At 32.1% G+C, this 17,045-nt stretch overlaps 3 protein-coding genes and 1 long non-coding RNA gene across 4 annotated transcripts; 3 read left to right on the plus strand and 1 right to left on the minus strand.

The window, feature by feature from the left end:
* Positions 1-1,709: 1,709 nt before the first annotated feature.
* LOC128190708 (uncharacterized) lies at positions 1,710-7,741 on the plus strand. The gene is made up of 7 exons (XM_052862850.1): positions 1,710-2,139; positions 5,357-5,519; positions 5,623-5,689; positions 5,948-6,049; positions 6,225-6,272; positions 6,496-6,552; positions 6,898-7,741. Exons 1-7 carry the CDS (start codon positions 1,859-1,861, stop codon positions 7,119-7,121), a joined length of 942 nt encoding a protein of 313 aa, XP_052718810.1. The 5' UTR covers positions 1,710-1,858; the 3' UTR covers positions 7,122-7,741.
* On the minus strand, positions 6,979-11,637 carry LOC128190709 (putative nuclease HARBI1). The gene is made up of 4 exons (XM_052862851.1): positions 11,220-11,637; positions 8,802-9,139; positions 8,076-8,680; positions 6,979-7,101 (listed from the first exon to the last, which is right to left on the minus strand). Exons 1-3 carry the CDS (start codon positions 11,448-11,450, stop codon positions 8,407-8,409), a joined length of 843 nt encoding a protein of 280 aa, XP_052718811.1. The 5' UTR covers positions 11,451-11,637; the 3' UTR covers positions 6,979-7,101; positions 8,076-8,406.
* On the plus strand, positions 9,064-11,323 carry LOC128190710 (uncharacterized). The gene is made up of 3 exons (XR_008244381.1): positions 9,064-9,155; positions 10,935-11,068; positions 11,186-11,323. It is a non-coding gene; the product is annotated as an uncharacterized LOC128190710 (long non-coding RNA).
* A 2,727-nt stretch (positions 11,638-14,364) lies between the features above and the next one.
* LOC128186647 (low-density lipoprotein receptor-related protein 12-like) lies at positions 14,365-16,404 on the plus strand. The gene is made up of 5 exons (XM_052856481.1): positions 14,365-14,621; positions 14,760-15,020; positions 15,188-15,331; positions 15,478-15,704; positions 16,032-16,404. The coding sequence occupies exons 1-5, from the start codon at positions 14,528-14,530 to the stop codon at positions 16,131-16,133; spliced, it is 828 nt and encodes a 275-aa protein (XP_052712441.1). The 5' UTR covers positions 14,365-14,527; the 3' UTR covers positions 16,134-16,404.
* The last annotated feature ends 641 nt before the right edge of the window (positions 16,405-17,045 follow it).

Here is a 17,045-nt window from a genome sequence, read left to right on the forward strand (position 1 = left end):
ATATGAATGAGTTTCAAATATACAGTCAGAAAAATTGGATGATTATAAGAACTGCGTTTAAAGTAAAATGTACATATATCTTCAAAATCTTTATTCAAATTTTGATGGATATAATTGTAAGCTTATTAAAATAATTTACTTTATAGTAATTATTTCTTACTTACAAGTACAATAATATTATTTTTCTACATGTATTATATTTAGTTTCATTAATCATGTTTATTTGAAAGCACTTTTATTTCAAATTTGAATACTTGAAGTAACATCCATAACAAAGACATTTAATGTAGCGTAATCGTACATGTCAACATACAGAATAAACAGATATTGATGCATGCATATCGGCGCTAAGATGAACATGGCTAAAGATCAAACGTTTACAAGTATCTCATATGTCTCCTACAGTATTCATACCTTAAACCATGCATTAAAGTAGAAATATTTATTATGATCAGCATTTAGGCATTTTTAGTGAAAGACATAAAACTCCGAAATCTGCTATCGGATAACTCTTGAGGGTTTTTTTTTTTTGGTTTGTTAAGTTGTTTTTTTTTTTGTTTTTTTTTTGGGGGGGGGGGGGGATGTCAACCAATTGGATATACAAACTGTAACTTGTGTGGAAGCATCCTTAGGTAGTGCAAATTCAAGTTTGAACACCTTTATTTTTTAGCCTATAGAGTATGATTTAAGAATTTAATCTTACTTAGTTGAGTAATATTAAAAACGTCTTGTTCCGGTAGGGACTTTATCGGTAATAGCGTAAATCTCTATTTTTTTATTTAAACTCTTCACTGCATCTGTTATCAAGCAGCCAAAAACTCAGTCAATGGCCAATCCGAAAGTCCGTGTCGACAGAGCTCAGAAAGTTACCTTCAATGTATTGAAATCAGTGAAAATTTTGTACAAAAAGGAGTTGTTTTCCGTCATTTGAAGTATTTATTAGACAGCCATGGATTTAATTTTAATAACATTAATAACATAGGATGAATCCTTGAAATCGATGAAATAAATCAAAACTAAATAGTTTATTGTTCTTTATTTATATCAGGGTTAAGGGGTGTCATGGACGCCTACGTAATACATCTACATCCGAGGTTGTTAACCCGCTCGTCGGAAAGGCCAGCTAAGTGCGATAATACGGACGGTTTATGGTTACTTGAGGAATAAGCATGCTGACTTCTATTGAAACAGAGCAATTTATGAACAAATGAATAGAATATTTACTCTATCATTTTTTCATCCCTGCTGGTTCAATATTTCTCTCAAAGTATTTACGCAACAAACAAAATATCCATTCTTTAGATTAAAAAGCAATAAACTAGTATGAAAAAATACAACTAAAACATAAACCGTTTCTTCTGGTGGGAATTACATATATACTTGGGGGGAAAATGAATTCATCTGAGTAGTTGTGTATTTTAATTCTATTTAAATCTAATTGCTGCCTTAAGTTCATACATTTTGCTAAAGATAGTCCGTTTAACGTTAATATCGGGGGGGGGGGGGGGGATCCGCAGTCCTGAGCTCAAAATATTCTATAGATACGTGTATGGCTCTTTAATAGTATAACAAATATATTGATTTAACTTATAATAAATGAAAACTTTAAAATCATAATGAATTATCGGTCATTTGTCTTTAGTGTGGGAATTAGATTACTATGCCTGCAATGAAAATAACACGTTCTTAAATTACTAGTACCTGGCATGAGTTTTACTAAGCTTCTTATCTTACGCAAAAATATTATTACTTAAGAACTTCGTAAGATTTAACCTAAGATAAGAATGTTCTGTTTTACTAACGTGTTCGTAAGTTTTATTCGTAACTTTAACTTACGAAACGTTCGCAAGTTTCTGTAATGGAACTCTCTTATAACGGAGGTGTGAATATTCGTAGTTACGAACGCTGCGCAAGCGCAGAGGGCACTTTCGTTTTCGCGGCTATTTACATTTTATCGTCTGCGAAACTGTATTCAACAATGGAGAAAGAGTTGAAACGGAGAAAACCCAACTGGAGTGAGTCGGAGCTAATGGCTTTAGCAGAGGCCTTAGCTCCGCACTTCCGAGTTTTAAAGGGGAAGTTTTCCGCTTTTATAACTTCTGAGAGGAAAAATCAACTGTGGCAGGATATCGCTAACCAGTAAGTAGTTTGGAGAAAGTATCAAAATTGGACCTCAAATCCTTAGAAATGATATGATAGCACATACAATGACAATGTTATAGCACCGTATATCGGTTGTTTTAAAAGTTTAACAAAACAATTCTCTCTACATACCCAGAATATAAATTAAGTTCACATAATCTTGCCATAGAATTCCAATGCATGAAAGACTATATAATGATTGTAACACTGGAGTACACATATTGAAGACTAATTACATTTTTTATTCAGTTGTTCTAAATGTATTAAATATATTCATTTGAGGACAGTTTTTGAAAGAATTTTATAAATATGCTTTACATAAAGTAGCACACACTGAAATTGACATATGACGTCGGGATATTTTTAGATATAGTAATCAGATGTAAGCTAAACATCACTGAGGTAAATAATAGAGGAAATTCACAATAAAATTAGTTTCTGGAAATATTTCTGTATTCATAGATTTTTCAACAAAATGATTTAATTACTGCGATTCAGTTTTGAAATAATTTTTCAAAAATGTCAGATATCTTCAAGGCTATGTTCTGTTTTATTTAGGGACCAGGCAAAATTAACCCCTTCACGGTAACTGTGGTACTGCTCATTTGCAGGGCAAAATTACATAGTTTGGTGAGATATGACATATAACGTCAATTGTTTTATTTACGTCATTTAATTTTCTACGCACTGAAATTTTGGCAAAGTATATTATTTTGCCCTGCAAGAGAGCAGTACCACAGTTATCGTGAAGGGGTCTATTTATCACTATTTCAAACTGATGCTTTTTATGAAAATCTAAAGATAGGGGGAGGATGATACATGTAAGGGTATTTCTAAGTGATATGAGGCTTTTATCATGATACTATCATGTAAATGTGTGTAGTACTGAATAAGGTTTCTTATTAAAGGAGGTTGAACAACAAATGATATTAAAAAGATTATAATAAATATGTTTAACTAAAGGAGAGCCCTATGACTCTATGTTAATAATAGAAAAGTGGAAATGGTGGGGTCACTTAAATGGCTATATTTTTCTTAAACCTCAATGGAATTGGCAATGCGAGGCATACTTTTTCTCAGAATTGCATAAGTTTTCTAATTTTAAGACTAGATATCGTTTCAGAGGATGTTAGTGTGAGTTAAAGGTAAGTTATAGGTGACAAGTGACAGTTTTGGATAACAAGGGGAGTAACTCCCTCTTGAATAAGTTTTTTTTTTATAGATTTTTTTGTCTTTAAAATATAGAAAATGTTTAAAATAAAAAAAAAAATTCTTTAGTTGAGAACTGCAACTCATTTTAAAAAAGTGTTTGTCCCATGGGTGTTATCAAATGCTAAAAAAAAGTTTTGTTCCATACTTTTCTTTCATGAAAAAAAGTCATTGTCCCATGCCTGTGTGTACCTGTCCCATCATAGTGATAAATTTTGCTTGGTCCTTAATATTAAATCTTTAACAATGTTAAAAATAACTCTCTCATTTATCAGTAATATACATCATACAGAAACAATGCAGTAGCTTAATTGTAAGATTTTTTTTCTCTCATGTGAATGTTAAATATAATACATGTACTGATATATCTTTCATATACGGATATAATAAACAATATTTCTCATATATATATTATACATATTGGCCCCATAAATTGACTGAGTTACTCAATCAGCTGTTGTGGGTTGGGTCAATATTACTGGCAATATAACTTTTTAAGATGGTTTCAGGATTTTGAAATATTAAAAAATATGAGTTGAAACTTTTTAGATACATTTTGTAATTTTTTTCACAAATTCATTATATATAAGGCTATAAGCACAAACAATGTGCAAATACATGTATATGTGTACAAAGATACACTCTACAACTGCACAAATTTGATATATTAACTAGAACTGTCCTAATGGGACTAATACCCCCGCAAGGCTAATTTCAAATGGGACAAATAATTGAATTGAATAATAAAGGTTTGGAACACATACCAAAAAAAAATTCTAGAATTGTAAAAAAAAAAAAATTAGTTAACAAAGAAAAATTAAAATCAAAAATGTCAGAATTTCACTGTAAATACATATCTATAACAGTAATACATTTACAAATGTATGTATCTGATGATATGTTTTTTAAAAATTTAATTGATTTAAAGAAAAACCAACAAAATGACAATTACCCCTCCCTTTGCAGTAAATGGAAATACCGGTAGCCAAGCAATGCTCTTCTGTTGATAAAACTTTCAATATCTTTCTAATAAGAGTCTTGACAGATGCAATTAGTTGTTTTCTTTGATGAGCTTGTTAAATTTAATAAACTCCCAAAACATTACCATAATTACCATACTATGTAAAAATATGTAAAAAAGAAAATTTAATATTACAAACAATTTTAAAATTGCCTAAACACTACAATCATATCAGTAATTTTGAATTTCATTTAAATTAATGCCCAATAGGGTCACTTCATCAATTTACTTGACAAATAAATTCAAACAACCTCTAAAAATAGTTTAACTTCTTTATTAATAATGATATTAATAATATTTATTTCCTTATAATGATAGAACTTTTTGGTTTACATGAAACAGTTTTAAAATAGCCCCAAAACCATCACCCGTTTTACAGATTATCAATTTCCCCTAAACACATGCTTCATCTGAACCATGGCTCAGATAATGGCTCCCTTGGGACAAATGAATTCAGCCACACTTGTCTTTGATGTTCTAATTAGCTCCTAAGAATTCATCATTGACAAACAAAAACTTTGCATTGTCAGTTGATAGAATATATATATACTTAAAATTTTTTTATTAATTAAGACATAAAGACAAAAAACCTCCATCTGGATGTATTTATATAAATATATTTTAGAGTGTTTTAATACTATTAATTAATTAATAAAATCTGGAAGGATTACCTCCCTTACTTTTCAACATTAGTGTACAATACATAGAATAAGGAAAATGAAAACTGTCATAAAATCATTAAATCTTGTCTGATCTTAAAAAAAATTGCAGGTGCACATCTTCAGATGGTGTTCAACATATGTACAAATTTTCAAACTGTTCCATGCAGTAATAAAAAATTCTATAGGGGGGACAAAGTTGCGTCTACAGACAGACGGACGGACAGACGGACAGGGTGAAACCAATATACCCCCCTAAACTTCGTTTTTGGGGGTATAAAAACATATATTTAAGTACCTAAGGCAAATATTTATATTCTAATAGAGTCAATGCTGTTGCAATGGTCAACAGAACAACCGAGGAAATGAAGAAAAAATGGGCAGACATGCAAAGTCTGACAAAGAAAAAGGAAGCAGAGAGGAGATCAATGAAACAGACAGGAGGAGGACCAGCCCCAAATTTCATGTTCAAAAATTGGGAAAATTTGGTAAATACTTACAAAAAATTCTTATGAATATAAGTAGTAAAATATTTGTCTGTCTGTCATGAACAAATCATTTCCTTTAGTAAAGGTATGCTATTTTTTAAAGGTTCTACAGTCTTTATCAGATGTTGCAATTGAAGGCATCAGTGGTGGAGTTGATACCGCAGAATGTGGTAAATTGGCTTTTTATATATATTTATGAATTTTCACATTGATATTAACCTAAGGTAACTCACTACACCCAAACTGTAATCACATGTAATACAAAATTTTCATGTTGATGCAATTTTTCATAAAATGAAATAATATAGTTCTTGATGTTGAATATTTTAAACAAGTTTTTTTATTCAAACCATCCACCATTATGTTTATCATATAAGAAGTGCCTCAGTTTCTAATAGCAAAAAGTAACCTTATTAATCATTTTGTAGAAAGTAGACCATCCCCAGTGGTACCTGCAGGGATTATTATCCATGAAGTTCCAGCATCAGAAAATTCAGAACTGAGCGAGTCTGCCTCAACCCCATGTGCAAGTATGTACATGTACTAGATCTGATGATCCCTTCACACAAGATAACTGATATATACTTATTGAATTGAATATTTATTTTCATGAAATGCATATTATTAACTATATAACAATTTCTTTTGAACATAATTTTTTCGATTGATAATTTTGTTTCATTAATCATATTCTTTCTATCAAAGGAATGACAAGTATCAACAACAGCACATACAAAGACATGAATTTTGAGAGTAAGTTTAACACAACACAATTAATGTAATGAATAACAATTTAACAATATTGTATCAAAAGTTTGATAGCATGAGACAAAAAATATCAACATATAACTTTATACAAATTGATAGGTTTTTAAGCACTAATGATTGTGAAGGCATAAAAAAAGTTTATACAAGTTTATACAAGTGTAATATTGCATTACAAATGGATATTGAATTATTACAAATTTAATTTCAGGCGAGTCTAGTCAAAGTCAAGAAAGGCCAAGAAAACAGACAAGGGTGCAAAGGAAAGGTAACAATGAAATCGAGCCTTGTAAAGTGAATTTTAATTCTTTAAGGAGGCATATGGTCAGTGATATTGTTAAAGAGAACTAAAAAGTTGTCCATCACACTACTTTGTCATAATGATATCTTATTAAGTTTGATTTCAACAAATAATATACATGACAGCCATTTTTTCTCATGCAAGTCTTACACTAGGAGGTTAGTTAAAAAAAATGTTTGTTAAATGTCAGCAGTCTATTTAGTGTAGATAAAACCTTAAAGAAAAAAACCCTAATTGACTTTGTTAGAATGAATTGATATTTTAAAAAAAAGAAAACTTATTCTCATGCTTTCTAAAACTTTTCTTTAAAAGAAAATGAAGTTCCAGTACACATATCACAGCTGTTATCTATGGAAGAGGAGAAGATTTCTAAACTGGAGACATACAGATCCAGAAAAATCAAGATTCTTGAAGAAATGCTTGAACTACAACGCAGAAGCACCATTGCAGTTGAATCCATAAGCAACTCCATGCACCAGTCTGGAAATTCTCAACCATTGTCTTTGTCGTTATCTCCTGTAATTAAATTCTCTTAATATATGCACTAAAAAACTTAAGGTAGGTTAATATCTTCTCCTAAAGAATATTTATATCAAAGCTTCTATATTTAGTAAAGATTTTAAATTGTTAAGACAATGACCCTCAAAATAGTTCTTCATAAAAATCATTGGGTAAAATCTTTATAAAAATCTTCTTCTCAAGAACTACTAAGCTACATTCTAATGTATGGTAATTTAAAATCATTACAATATTCAAAAAATGTTTCATATTACTACTGTATGTGAACTATGGGCCTCTTGTTGAAATGTTCATGATATTATTTATAGGGAAAACTGTAGTTACATATCTTAATGCTAATAAAAAAGAATTGCTGGTACATTTATTAATTTGTAAGACTTTGTATTTTTGTGGAGTCCTGATGAAAGTCTCTGATGATAAATTGTTAAAAATGGAGAGAAAATTGTTGATTACAGGATCCAATATAATGGTTTTTCAGATTAGAAACTGCTTGTTATATGTTGATTGTTTTGTGAACTGGTAACTATTATATCAAAATGCTAGTACATGTAGTAGTTTTTTTATATTGATATATATTGTCCATGTACAATTATTTAACTTCTGTCATCATAATAAAGTAACATTTAAAGCAATGTGAGCTGTATTTCTGAGAATTTTTTTTTGCTACCTAAAGATGCTAATATAATAATTCTGTGTGAACTTAAACCTGTGTGATATAATGGGTGAAAACAAAACTTTAATTTTATCATAATAAAGATTCCTGTACAATGCAATATATAACAAATCGATTTGTGTACAGGGCGACAATAATGTAGTTTTGCTTCAATCAGAACCTCAAAAAAGGGACTCAACAAATACATGACTTATCGAAGTCTGGAAATCATTTTATTGTTGGTCAATAGAATTGCAAGACTTCCAATTTACCCAAAAAATTTTAACATGAAAATTGCAGCAACTTAAAACCAAAATACCTCTTCAAAATCTTTGTACAAGTCTATCTCTCAGCATTGCTGCAGTACAATTGTTGGGGATAACTGGAGCAAATGGTTGCTGGACATCATCTTCTTCCTCAGTTTCTACCATGAGAGGCACCCTCTCATTTATGGCCAAGTTGTGTAGCCTCATAGCACATTCAATTATTTTCGTGCATTTGTCTGGTCTATAAGGCAAGCATCCTCCAGTTTTGTGCAAGCACCTGTTGATTTATAAGTTTGAAATGTTTTAGGCTTTTCACTCTTTTAGAAGAAAATCCTTTTTTTTCAATACACCATTTCCTGATCTGAATTAAATTTGATATTTTGATTAAAAGGTGACGTACCTGAAACGCGCTTTAAGCACACCAAATGCCCTTTCAATAGCATTTCTAGTACGACAGTGAGCCGAATTGTACCGCTCTTCTTGTCCACTCCTCGGGTTGCTGATAGGAGTCATCAGCCACTCTTTAAGGGGATAACCCGAATCGCCTATCAGCCAACCTCCATCCTGAAGGCTTTCAATCAAATTTGGCAAGGAGCTGTTTTGCAAAATGAACGCATCATGGGTTGCTCCTGGGAATTTGCAGACGGCATTTGTGAACCTGGAAATCAATTAATATTTGAACAATAAAAACATAAGTATTTCTTTGGTGTATATATAAACGTTTAAACTTTTAATTAGCAATTCATCTTTATATAAATTGAGAGTTTTAATATCCAAACCTTAAATCTGCGTCTACAACCGCTTGCACGTTTATGGAATGAAAACCCTTTCTGCAGACATACAGGTGTTCGTCATCTGTTCCCATGCCTTGTATGGGTATCTGAGTCCTGTCGATGACACCAATCACATTTGGGAACCCAGCAATCTTGTAGAACGACGCTTTGATACGTGAAATGTGTTCCCTACTTGTAGGGAACTCGATGTTCTGCAAAGCTTTGCAGACAGCATCGACCACTCGATGAACAGCCAGACAACCAGATGATTTGGAGATCCCATGAATGTCTGTTGTTTCTGAGAGGTAGTCTCCTTTAGCCAGGAAACGCAAGCATGTTAGAACCTGGAATGATTTAAAGGTACTGTTGACATCACACACCTGTAGTATGTTTATAAAAGAGGGTGAGGGAAGCCTGGAAATTAGTTCAAAATCTTCGACAAGCAAAAAAAAAAAGTAAATAAAATAAAATGAATAAAAGATAATGATAAAATGTAGTAGTGTGACTTAGTTTTAATTTTAGTTTTGTATAGTATTAAGGTATTTTGATTCACATATCATTCATTCACTCATTCATTCAATCTCTCACTCTTTGCGCTGCACTGCAATACTGACTGTGTGTTGTGTGTGATTAAACCTTAACACTCCTATTTAAAATAATGGTTCGGTCAAAAAATATAGAGTAAAGTATAAAGGTGTTCTTGTTATTCTACGCTTTGATTAATCAGTATTGGTCACCTCTGAGTCTCTGACAGTGGCGGGAGTATTTCTTTTGTGATCTGTTTTTTTTTTAATTAATTCTGCAAGACTTGGTGAAGAGTGAAGGCGGGTGTGACTTGTCAACTTTATGACTTACAACAATTTCCAATCTTAGACCTGTATTAAGAGTAATTCTCTTTTAAACTTTAATGATTAATTGCTAAAGTATAGGTTTACGATATAAACAAATGATTAAATAAATCTGTTTGACCAGTATGAGTGTGAGAGTGAATGTTTATAATAAAGTATGTGTAACTTTGTAATGAATTATCATGAATTATCATGAAAAGCTTCAAGTAAATGTTTTATTCATTAAATTGCTCAGACTGTTCATTCATTCATTCTATCTTTATTTCCTCCCATAGGAGATTGCATGAAGAATAACATTTTAACACAAATAATAAATACAGCACATGAGTTACAAAGTTAATAGAAGTTATAGTGAAAAAAGGAATATAATTAAATGGAGTAAAGTAAATTTACGATATTCATTGTATACTAAATATGGTTATCGATTCATGATATGAAATCCAGTAAATAGGACCTGCACTCAGTTCCATAAATTGGTAACTATATGTTTGTCATTGATGTATATAGTTTTATTGATATTTATTACCGTAAATATTTCTGATCATTTGGAATTATTGTTTAAATATAAATTATCAAATTATCGGTCTTTGCTGATAATATTAATAGGTGATCTAAGTAAATATATGTTTTATGTCAATGTCTGTGCGATGTTTGTGTTTGTATTGTCTTTGTTGTGTGCTTATATATGTTTTATGTGTGTGTTGTTCTAGTGTGATTTCCTGCATTTACCATATATTCCTACAATTTATTGAAAAAGGAATCGAACCCTATAAAATCAACTTGGTGTTATTATGTCATCTGCATCAAGACCCGGTTACAATGCATGTACTAATAATTAAATGAAATAAAGACTTTTCAAAGATAAAAAACATTATTTGATGCTTGGGGGGGGGGGCAGAATTTTTTAACCAGACATTAACAAAGTAGCGGATAAAAATGTCATATAAATTTATATCCGCGGCTACCCCATTAGGCTTAACACAATTTTATAGGTCTATTCATTTAGTTAAAAAAAGTCCATGACAAAAAAGCCTCTCTCCTTTGATTTCTTTAATTCTTTAACTATGTATTAATTTATTTCCTTGATCACCATTTTACTATATTATGATTAATACTTGAACTATAATATTGCTTAGTATAGGTTTGGAAATATATTCTAGCCATACTTGACTGTCATCAAGAAATGATTGAATTTTACACAATAAATCAAAAAATGCTTTATATATCTTTTAGGCAATATTTAAATTTTATTTTAAATTTGTATGGTTCATCACACACAATCTTGTTAAAGGGGAACAACTCGATGAAGTAATAATACAGTTGTGGCCCTTTTGGTTACTCTTCATCCTTCTTTCAAAATAGTGGACAAATAGAAATGTTTGCAAGGATATCATTCGGAATCATTCTTTGAACATAACCAACATAGTAAGTGTATTTTTTTTTATCAATATCATGAGTGTGATGTATTATGATATTAATATTTTGTAAGAATTTGATTGATAAGAAGCTTTATAAGTCCAGCTTCTGTTTATTTTCATTTAGAATTTCCTCTGTTAAGTCATATCCATAAAAATACCTGGATGTGGGCTGGAATGGCATGCGACCTCAAAGTTTGTGGCTGTATGAAGTCTTTGACATCGTCTGTCAGCTGCAGAATAACTCGCCTTGGAAATCTATATCGCCCAATGAGCTCGCTGTCGGTCAACATATCTAGAACTTGACTCCTGTCTCTGAAAACGCGTTCACGACGCAAAGCCTTGTCTTCATTTTCTCTTAAAACTTCAATAAACAATAAGCAGGCGGCCATTTTTATTCATTTATTTAGAAAAATACGAAAAATTCTTAACTTAGAGTAGCCCATAGGCTGTCGTAAGTTACGATGATATTTTTGACGTAACTTAAAGTTAAGAAGTTTGGTAAAACAGATATTCATCGTAACTTACGGTTACGATGAAATCTTAAACTTAAGAAGCTTAGTAAAACTCATGCCAGGTATATTGATTCAGACAGAGCAAATGCTGTTTTTTTACGTCACCTTGTTGATGTAAGCGGTCTTGTGTTACATCTCCTCGGACATTCCCACTGATTGAACGCCTACATTTACATCATACTCCTGCGTGTTTAGTTTTATATTATACATAAACCTAAAACAATTTCTTGTAAACTTGTTCAATTTTACATTGCATTTGTATATATCTAGAAACGTGAATCCTCTGAAATATATATTTAAAATAAAAGATGAAAATTAAGATTATCAATCTATTTTATTTCAACGTGAGCAAAACAAATAAAACAGAATGTAGACGATATGTAATAAATAAATTATAAATAAATAGTCTTACATGAAAATTAAGCACATTTAAAATCTCGATTTTTTACAATAAACAAATAGCCTATTTAAGATCAGATCTGGAGCAAAGTTTGTGTCACAATCTCTGTAGGTAAATACTGGTAAGTTCTTAAAGCAATACATGTAAGTGTACACTTGTCGTAAATTAAACCTGTACTTCATTTGATCGACTCCAAAACATCTATTAACGTTTGCAAGTGACCTTAATCCTGTTTCTTTTCTTTTCTTTCTTTCTTTTTCAACAGTCAGAGTAGAATCACGACAATGAGCAAAATTTGACTAGATTGAACTCATAATAATTAAAGAAAAGCGAATAAATTAATACACGTGTATAAAAATCGAGTTCTACAAGTTCACGTTAGGAGATCCGTCTTTGTTCAGCTTGACATTGGCCAACATCTCAGGCTCTCCGTGGCAAAGTTCGACATTTTACGAACATCACAAATTTCCTGTTACATCCGCGAGGATACGTGGATATGCAGATCTCTGATTTTTTAGGAATCCAGTTATTCCAGTTGGGAACGATGTGGTGTTGAAAAGACGATCGTTGCTTGCTGGCAGATATGCAGGGTTTTCTGTATTCTCCGATATACTACAACACTGCATGACCAAACCAATATCGGTATTTCTTGGGAGAACAATTGCCATTTTACAAATTTCCTATAAAGTGCCTTGAACGGAATTTATATTGCCCGGTGTCTCTTCCACTATTTCAAATGATAAAATTCAGTTTCAATATACTTGTATGTACACAGCACCGAAGTCTTAAATCTTCTAATGATTTCATTAAGAACCCTCATATTTATAGACAAAAACCTGTAAATTGCGTTGGTGCTCCCCAGCATCGGGTGAATCAACTTATGAATGAAAAAACACAATGACCAGCCGTTACTACATCTGATAAAAATGAAGGAGACATTGTTTTGGTTTTTCAATCAAAAAAAGCTCGGTAGACCACCCACAAAAAATGTGAAATAGTGTAAACTGTTGTCTGTGGGTTACCCGAGGTGCAGACTGATTGTCATGTAATTGTATACACCTGTATAAACCTGTACAAAGGTGCACGACTTCTCTCCTACTCATTGGGGTTCGTCGGTCTTTGTTAGATGTAATGTAATAGCCTTCCGTCGCGTCCGAGGTAGTGGGAGGGCATATAGTGATTAAAGATATTTGTTTGAATTTCATATTTTCTCTCTCTCTCTCTTCTCTCTCTTTCTCTCTCTCTTTTCTCTTCTCTTTCTCTCATATGACCTGAAAAATAAATGTGGCTTTTCTTTCTCCGATTTGCCCGTGACTAAATAAAAATGTATGGCTGTGATAAACATTGACGCAGCTGGGTAACATTCCGATCATACTGGCCTCATTACCCATGTGTGTATACATTTCAAGGTGAACCACAATCAAGACAGAATGCGGTTTCTCTTTATAGAATAATTTCCTTCCTAAATTTTATCTTTTTAGAAAGGAAAACAAAGTATAACTCCTCTCCAACCGGTACCAGAATTTAGAATTATAAACGCACTTATTTTGCCGCCAGTAAAGTATATGTACATTGTAAAACCTAGTAATTTTATAATCTATATCCCATTTAAAGAATCCACGTAAACAGACTGTTGTTGATATTATTATGTTCTTATGTAGAACTTAAATGCCAAAGAATATATCGAATTGTCGATTCATTCCTATTGCTATTTAAAAGTTTAATAAAGATTGTTAGAAATCATCTATAGATATTTTTAAATTCTTAGATTAATAAATCACATTCAATAAATTTGAATCAAATTTATACTGATTTTTAACGAATTTTCTTTATTATACTTTTATTATATAACAAATGTAAAAATTTGGTTTAATATTTGTTTGAAAGTTTGATAGTGTACACAATATAGTATATGAATAAGTAAACGTGTTAATGAATCATTTCTCATAAAAACCGTTCGACATACATGTATTACGTAATTACACAATTTTGTTCATTGGTTTTAATCGTAGTTTATTGTCTTGAGGGAATATATACATGTTTTGAACTTATTTAAATGGTCAATACGTGATAGACACTCGTGCATGCTGTTATAGTATTTGCCCTCGGGAGGTGTTTACACAAATTTGTATAACATAACATTGAAGTAAAATAGTAATACCTTTGCTCATCGTAATCATCGTGTAAAAAGTATGACGAATAAGCATAAAATAATTGAAAACTGATTACGAAATTAGTAGTAATTTCATCTCCAGAATTCCATTCACTGATTGACGCATAGCGATTTATCGAAAATGAATAAGGCATTAGTGTAGCTCCTTGCATTACGCATCCATCAATTCTAAATTACTTAGTCATGTAATGTACATATATAAACCTAGTTGCAGAGATCATTCAACAGCATTTCGACATTTGAAGGAAGAGTGAAGACGATTTTACAAACCTTCTCGATTAGTTTCGTTATGGAATAGAAGATATCACTGCAACAAATTTAAAGGAGTTCAGTTCTTATAATATTAAAACAGTCCGTGTGATTTATATAAGTGCTTTGAAAATGGTTGCTGTATCCAAAAAGGGGCTGTGCACTCTAGATGCTTTATTAGTGCTATTCATGATCAGCTTTATCTCGGTCAATGCTATTCCAGAATGTAAGTATAAATCTTTACATTAATATAAAAAGTAATATGCTATTGCACCATAATATTTTTTTTGTTGGAATTTTTAAGAAATGACAAACTTTGATATTCTTCAAAAGTATATATCTAACGCTTTCTTTCTTTAATTAGATTATATGGAAGAGAGATGTATAAACAACAACATAATAAATCTTGCAACGGAAACTCACGAGGCAGTCCGACTGCGGCTGACAAGAAATCCCGCTTACACTCGGAACATCAACTGTGTCATGGTAATTCAGCCTCCCCCGGGTAAAAAGCTCATCGTCCGTTTCAACGAGCTAGACATCCAACAGTTACAGACAGGCCAGTGCTTGGATGCTCTTGTTGCAATTGACGGCCAAGACCAAGCCTCAGCAAGACTTTTGCAAGGTAACTACAAGTACATGTATTTAACTTACTTAAATCTTTCAGTTCGATTGCCTTCCTCTATTACGCTAGTGAAGCAAGACACAATCAATTTCAAATATTGTACATTATGCGCGATAGCGTGAAAAGTCTTAATTAAATTTTAACCTTATATTTGTTTGCTTTCATAGGTACTCCTCAACAGATCTGTGGACAGTCCAGACCCGCACAGGCCTATGTCACCCAGCAAGGGCCTCTTCTCCTCAGATTCGCCAGTGGACAAACAAATGTGGCCAGGAAAGGATTCGATCTTCTAATCACTGCATACAAAGACGGTAAGAAACCAAACCACTCGTTAATAATCAAAATCTTGGAGATAATTTAAATACATGTATCAGAGTTTCTCTGTGTATATTTCTCTGAACTGTTTCTTGTTTGATTTACAAAACGGCTTATGCATGCATTTTATCTTGTGTTTCAGGGCCCTGTGCTTCTAACGAGTACACATGTAACAACCAGCGATGCATCAATGAGAACCTGCGATGCTCGGGACTTGACCATTGTGGGGACGGGACACGCCCCTGTCTGCTGACAGCCGAGGCCATGGCTGGTATCGCTGTGGGCGGGGCCCTCCTTCTCATCATTATCATCGCTGTCATCGTCTTCTGTGTGTGCCGCCATAAAAGGAAGACGAACTTTAGTGAGAAGGTTGTTGCTCGCTATTAATTCTTGATTTTTTTTTAGTTCGACCAATGTTCCAGTCGAGTTAAATATCAAAGAGAATTCACAAATCCAATAGGTTCTATAGTTTAAAAACTGTCTCCTAAATGATTGTAAGATCTCGCTTTCTTTGCTGTGGTATTTGTCGGGTTGTAAATTAAAACGAGGCTTAAAACGAAATATACATGTGCTGGGTTTTTTGTTTGTTTTCTTAATCTTTTATAAGTCAATTTGTAATTTTGCTAATTCTGATGTTAAAAAAATAGATGATAAATGTGAATCCAAATTTTTAAAACCGTGCTCCATTGTATTTAGGCTCATGCCCATGACAACCGAAGAAACGGCTACGAACCAACAGTAGTTCAAGGGGAGTCGATCAAAATTAACGGGAACAATGTGAGGGGCGTGGTCTATTAGCCATGACCCACGCCCAACGGGGGACAGACTCTTTATATAGTGAAATTAATCGCACTGTGATATACGTGTATTGTCATTTTTTTGTTGGATTCACCGTGTGTTTCTTAATATGTACGCGTTTTTTTTGTATATTTATACTTTGATGTCAAATTGTCATTCATTCATGTAATTATGTTTTTATTTTGTACTATACGTTTTTGTATTTCCTTCTTAGGTAAACAAACTTTGTATTATTTACATTTTACTTAATAAACTTGGTAACAATGCTCGAGATCTATTGTTGAAAGTTATTTTAATATTGAAAACTAAATCACGTTTTTTATTTGATTTAAATAGTGATCCTGATAGGAGTGATTCATTGTCTCAAACGTAAATTGGAGTTCAGTTTGCAAACCAGAAATAAAACCAACTTTGAATTATCTTGAAATAAACATAGCAATATGAATTGTTTACATTTCAAGTTTATTGATACAAAAAAAATACACACACAAACATTCACGCTTAACTTTACTCTCATACATGAGTTTAAAAAGTGGGTTTTTTTTCATAATCAATCCAATTTTTAATGAAATGCATCGATGAAAAATACCGGTATATAAGTGAAACAGTCAAGTACACCTGTATTGTAAGACTTCACGAAATTCAATCATTATTCTCCATTTTATGACAATCTAAGAAACCCATAAAAATATATTCCGGATTTCGGAGTTATCGAACCTTGTTGACATTAACTTTTTCCAACTCCCTGAGAACTGATATTGGGCTACACATATATTATAACCTAAGGAGCAGTAAATGTATAAACTTATCCATATTACACCCTGTATCAGCCTGCTAAGAAAACAGTATCAGTCAGAGGGCCAAAAGCATGAGGCCTGATACTGGTCGAGTTTCGTCGAGGAATTTTTATCT

The sequence above is a fragment of the Crassostrea angulata genome, chromosome 6 (genome assembly GCF_025612915.1).
Source record: "Crassostrea angulata isolate pt1a10 chromosome 6, ASM2561291v2, whole genome shotgun sequence".
NCBI lineage: Eukaryota > Metazoa > Mollusca > Bivalvia > Ostreida > Ostreidae > Magallana > Magallana angulata.

What these genes read in the sequence shown, in the direction of transcription:
- LOC128186647 (XM_052856481.1), top strand. Translation starts at nt 14,528, where the DNA reads ATGGTTGCTGTATCCAAAAAGGGGCTGTGCACTCTAGATGCTTTATTA. An exon ending in GGTCAATGCTATTCCAGAAT is followed by an intron (nt 14,622 to 14,759) that starts GTAAGTATAAAT and finishes TTCTTTAATTAG; the next exon opens with ATTATATGGAAGAGAGATGT. An exon ending in AGACGAACTTTAGTGAGAAG is followed by an intron (nt 15,705 to 16,031) that starts GTTGTTGCTCGC and finishes CATTGTATTTAG; the next exon opens with GCTCATGCCCATGACAACCG.
- LOC128190708 (XM_052862850.1), top strand. Translation starts at nt 1,859, where the DNA reads ATGGAACTCTCTTATAACGGAGGTGTGAATATTCGTAGTTACGAACGC. An exon ending in TCAAAAATTGGGAAAATTTG is followed by an intron (nt 5,520 to 5,622) that starts GTAAATACTTAC and finishes TATTTTTTAAAG; the next exon opens with GTTCTACAGTCTTTATCAGA. An exon ending in CAAAGACATGAATTTTGAGA is followed by an intron (nt 6,273 to 6,495) that starts GTAAGTTTAACA and finishes ATTTAATTTCAG; the next exon opens with GCGAGTCTAGTCAAAGTCAA.
- LOC128190709 (XM_052862851.1), bottom strand. Translation starts at nt 11,450, where the DNA reads ATGGCCGCCTGCTTATTGTTTATTGAAGTTTTAAGAGAAAATGAAGAC. An exon ending in CCATTCCAGCCCACATCCAG is followed by an intron (nt 9,140 to 11,219) that starts GTATTTTTATGG and finishes AAATCATTCCAG; the next exon opens with GTTCTAACATGCTTGCGTTT. An exon ending in GTTGTAGACGCAGATTTAAG is followed by an intron (nt 8,681 to 8,801) that starts GTTTGGATATTA and finishes ATTGATTTCCAG; the next exon opens with GTTCACAAATGCCGTCTGCA.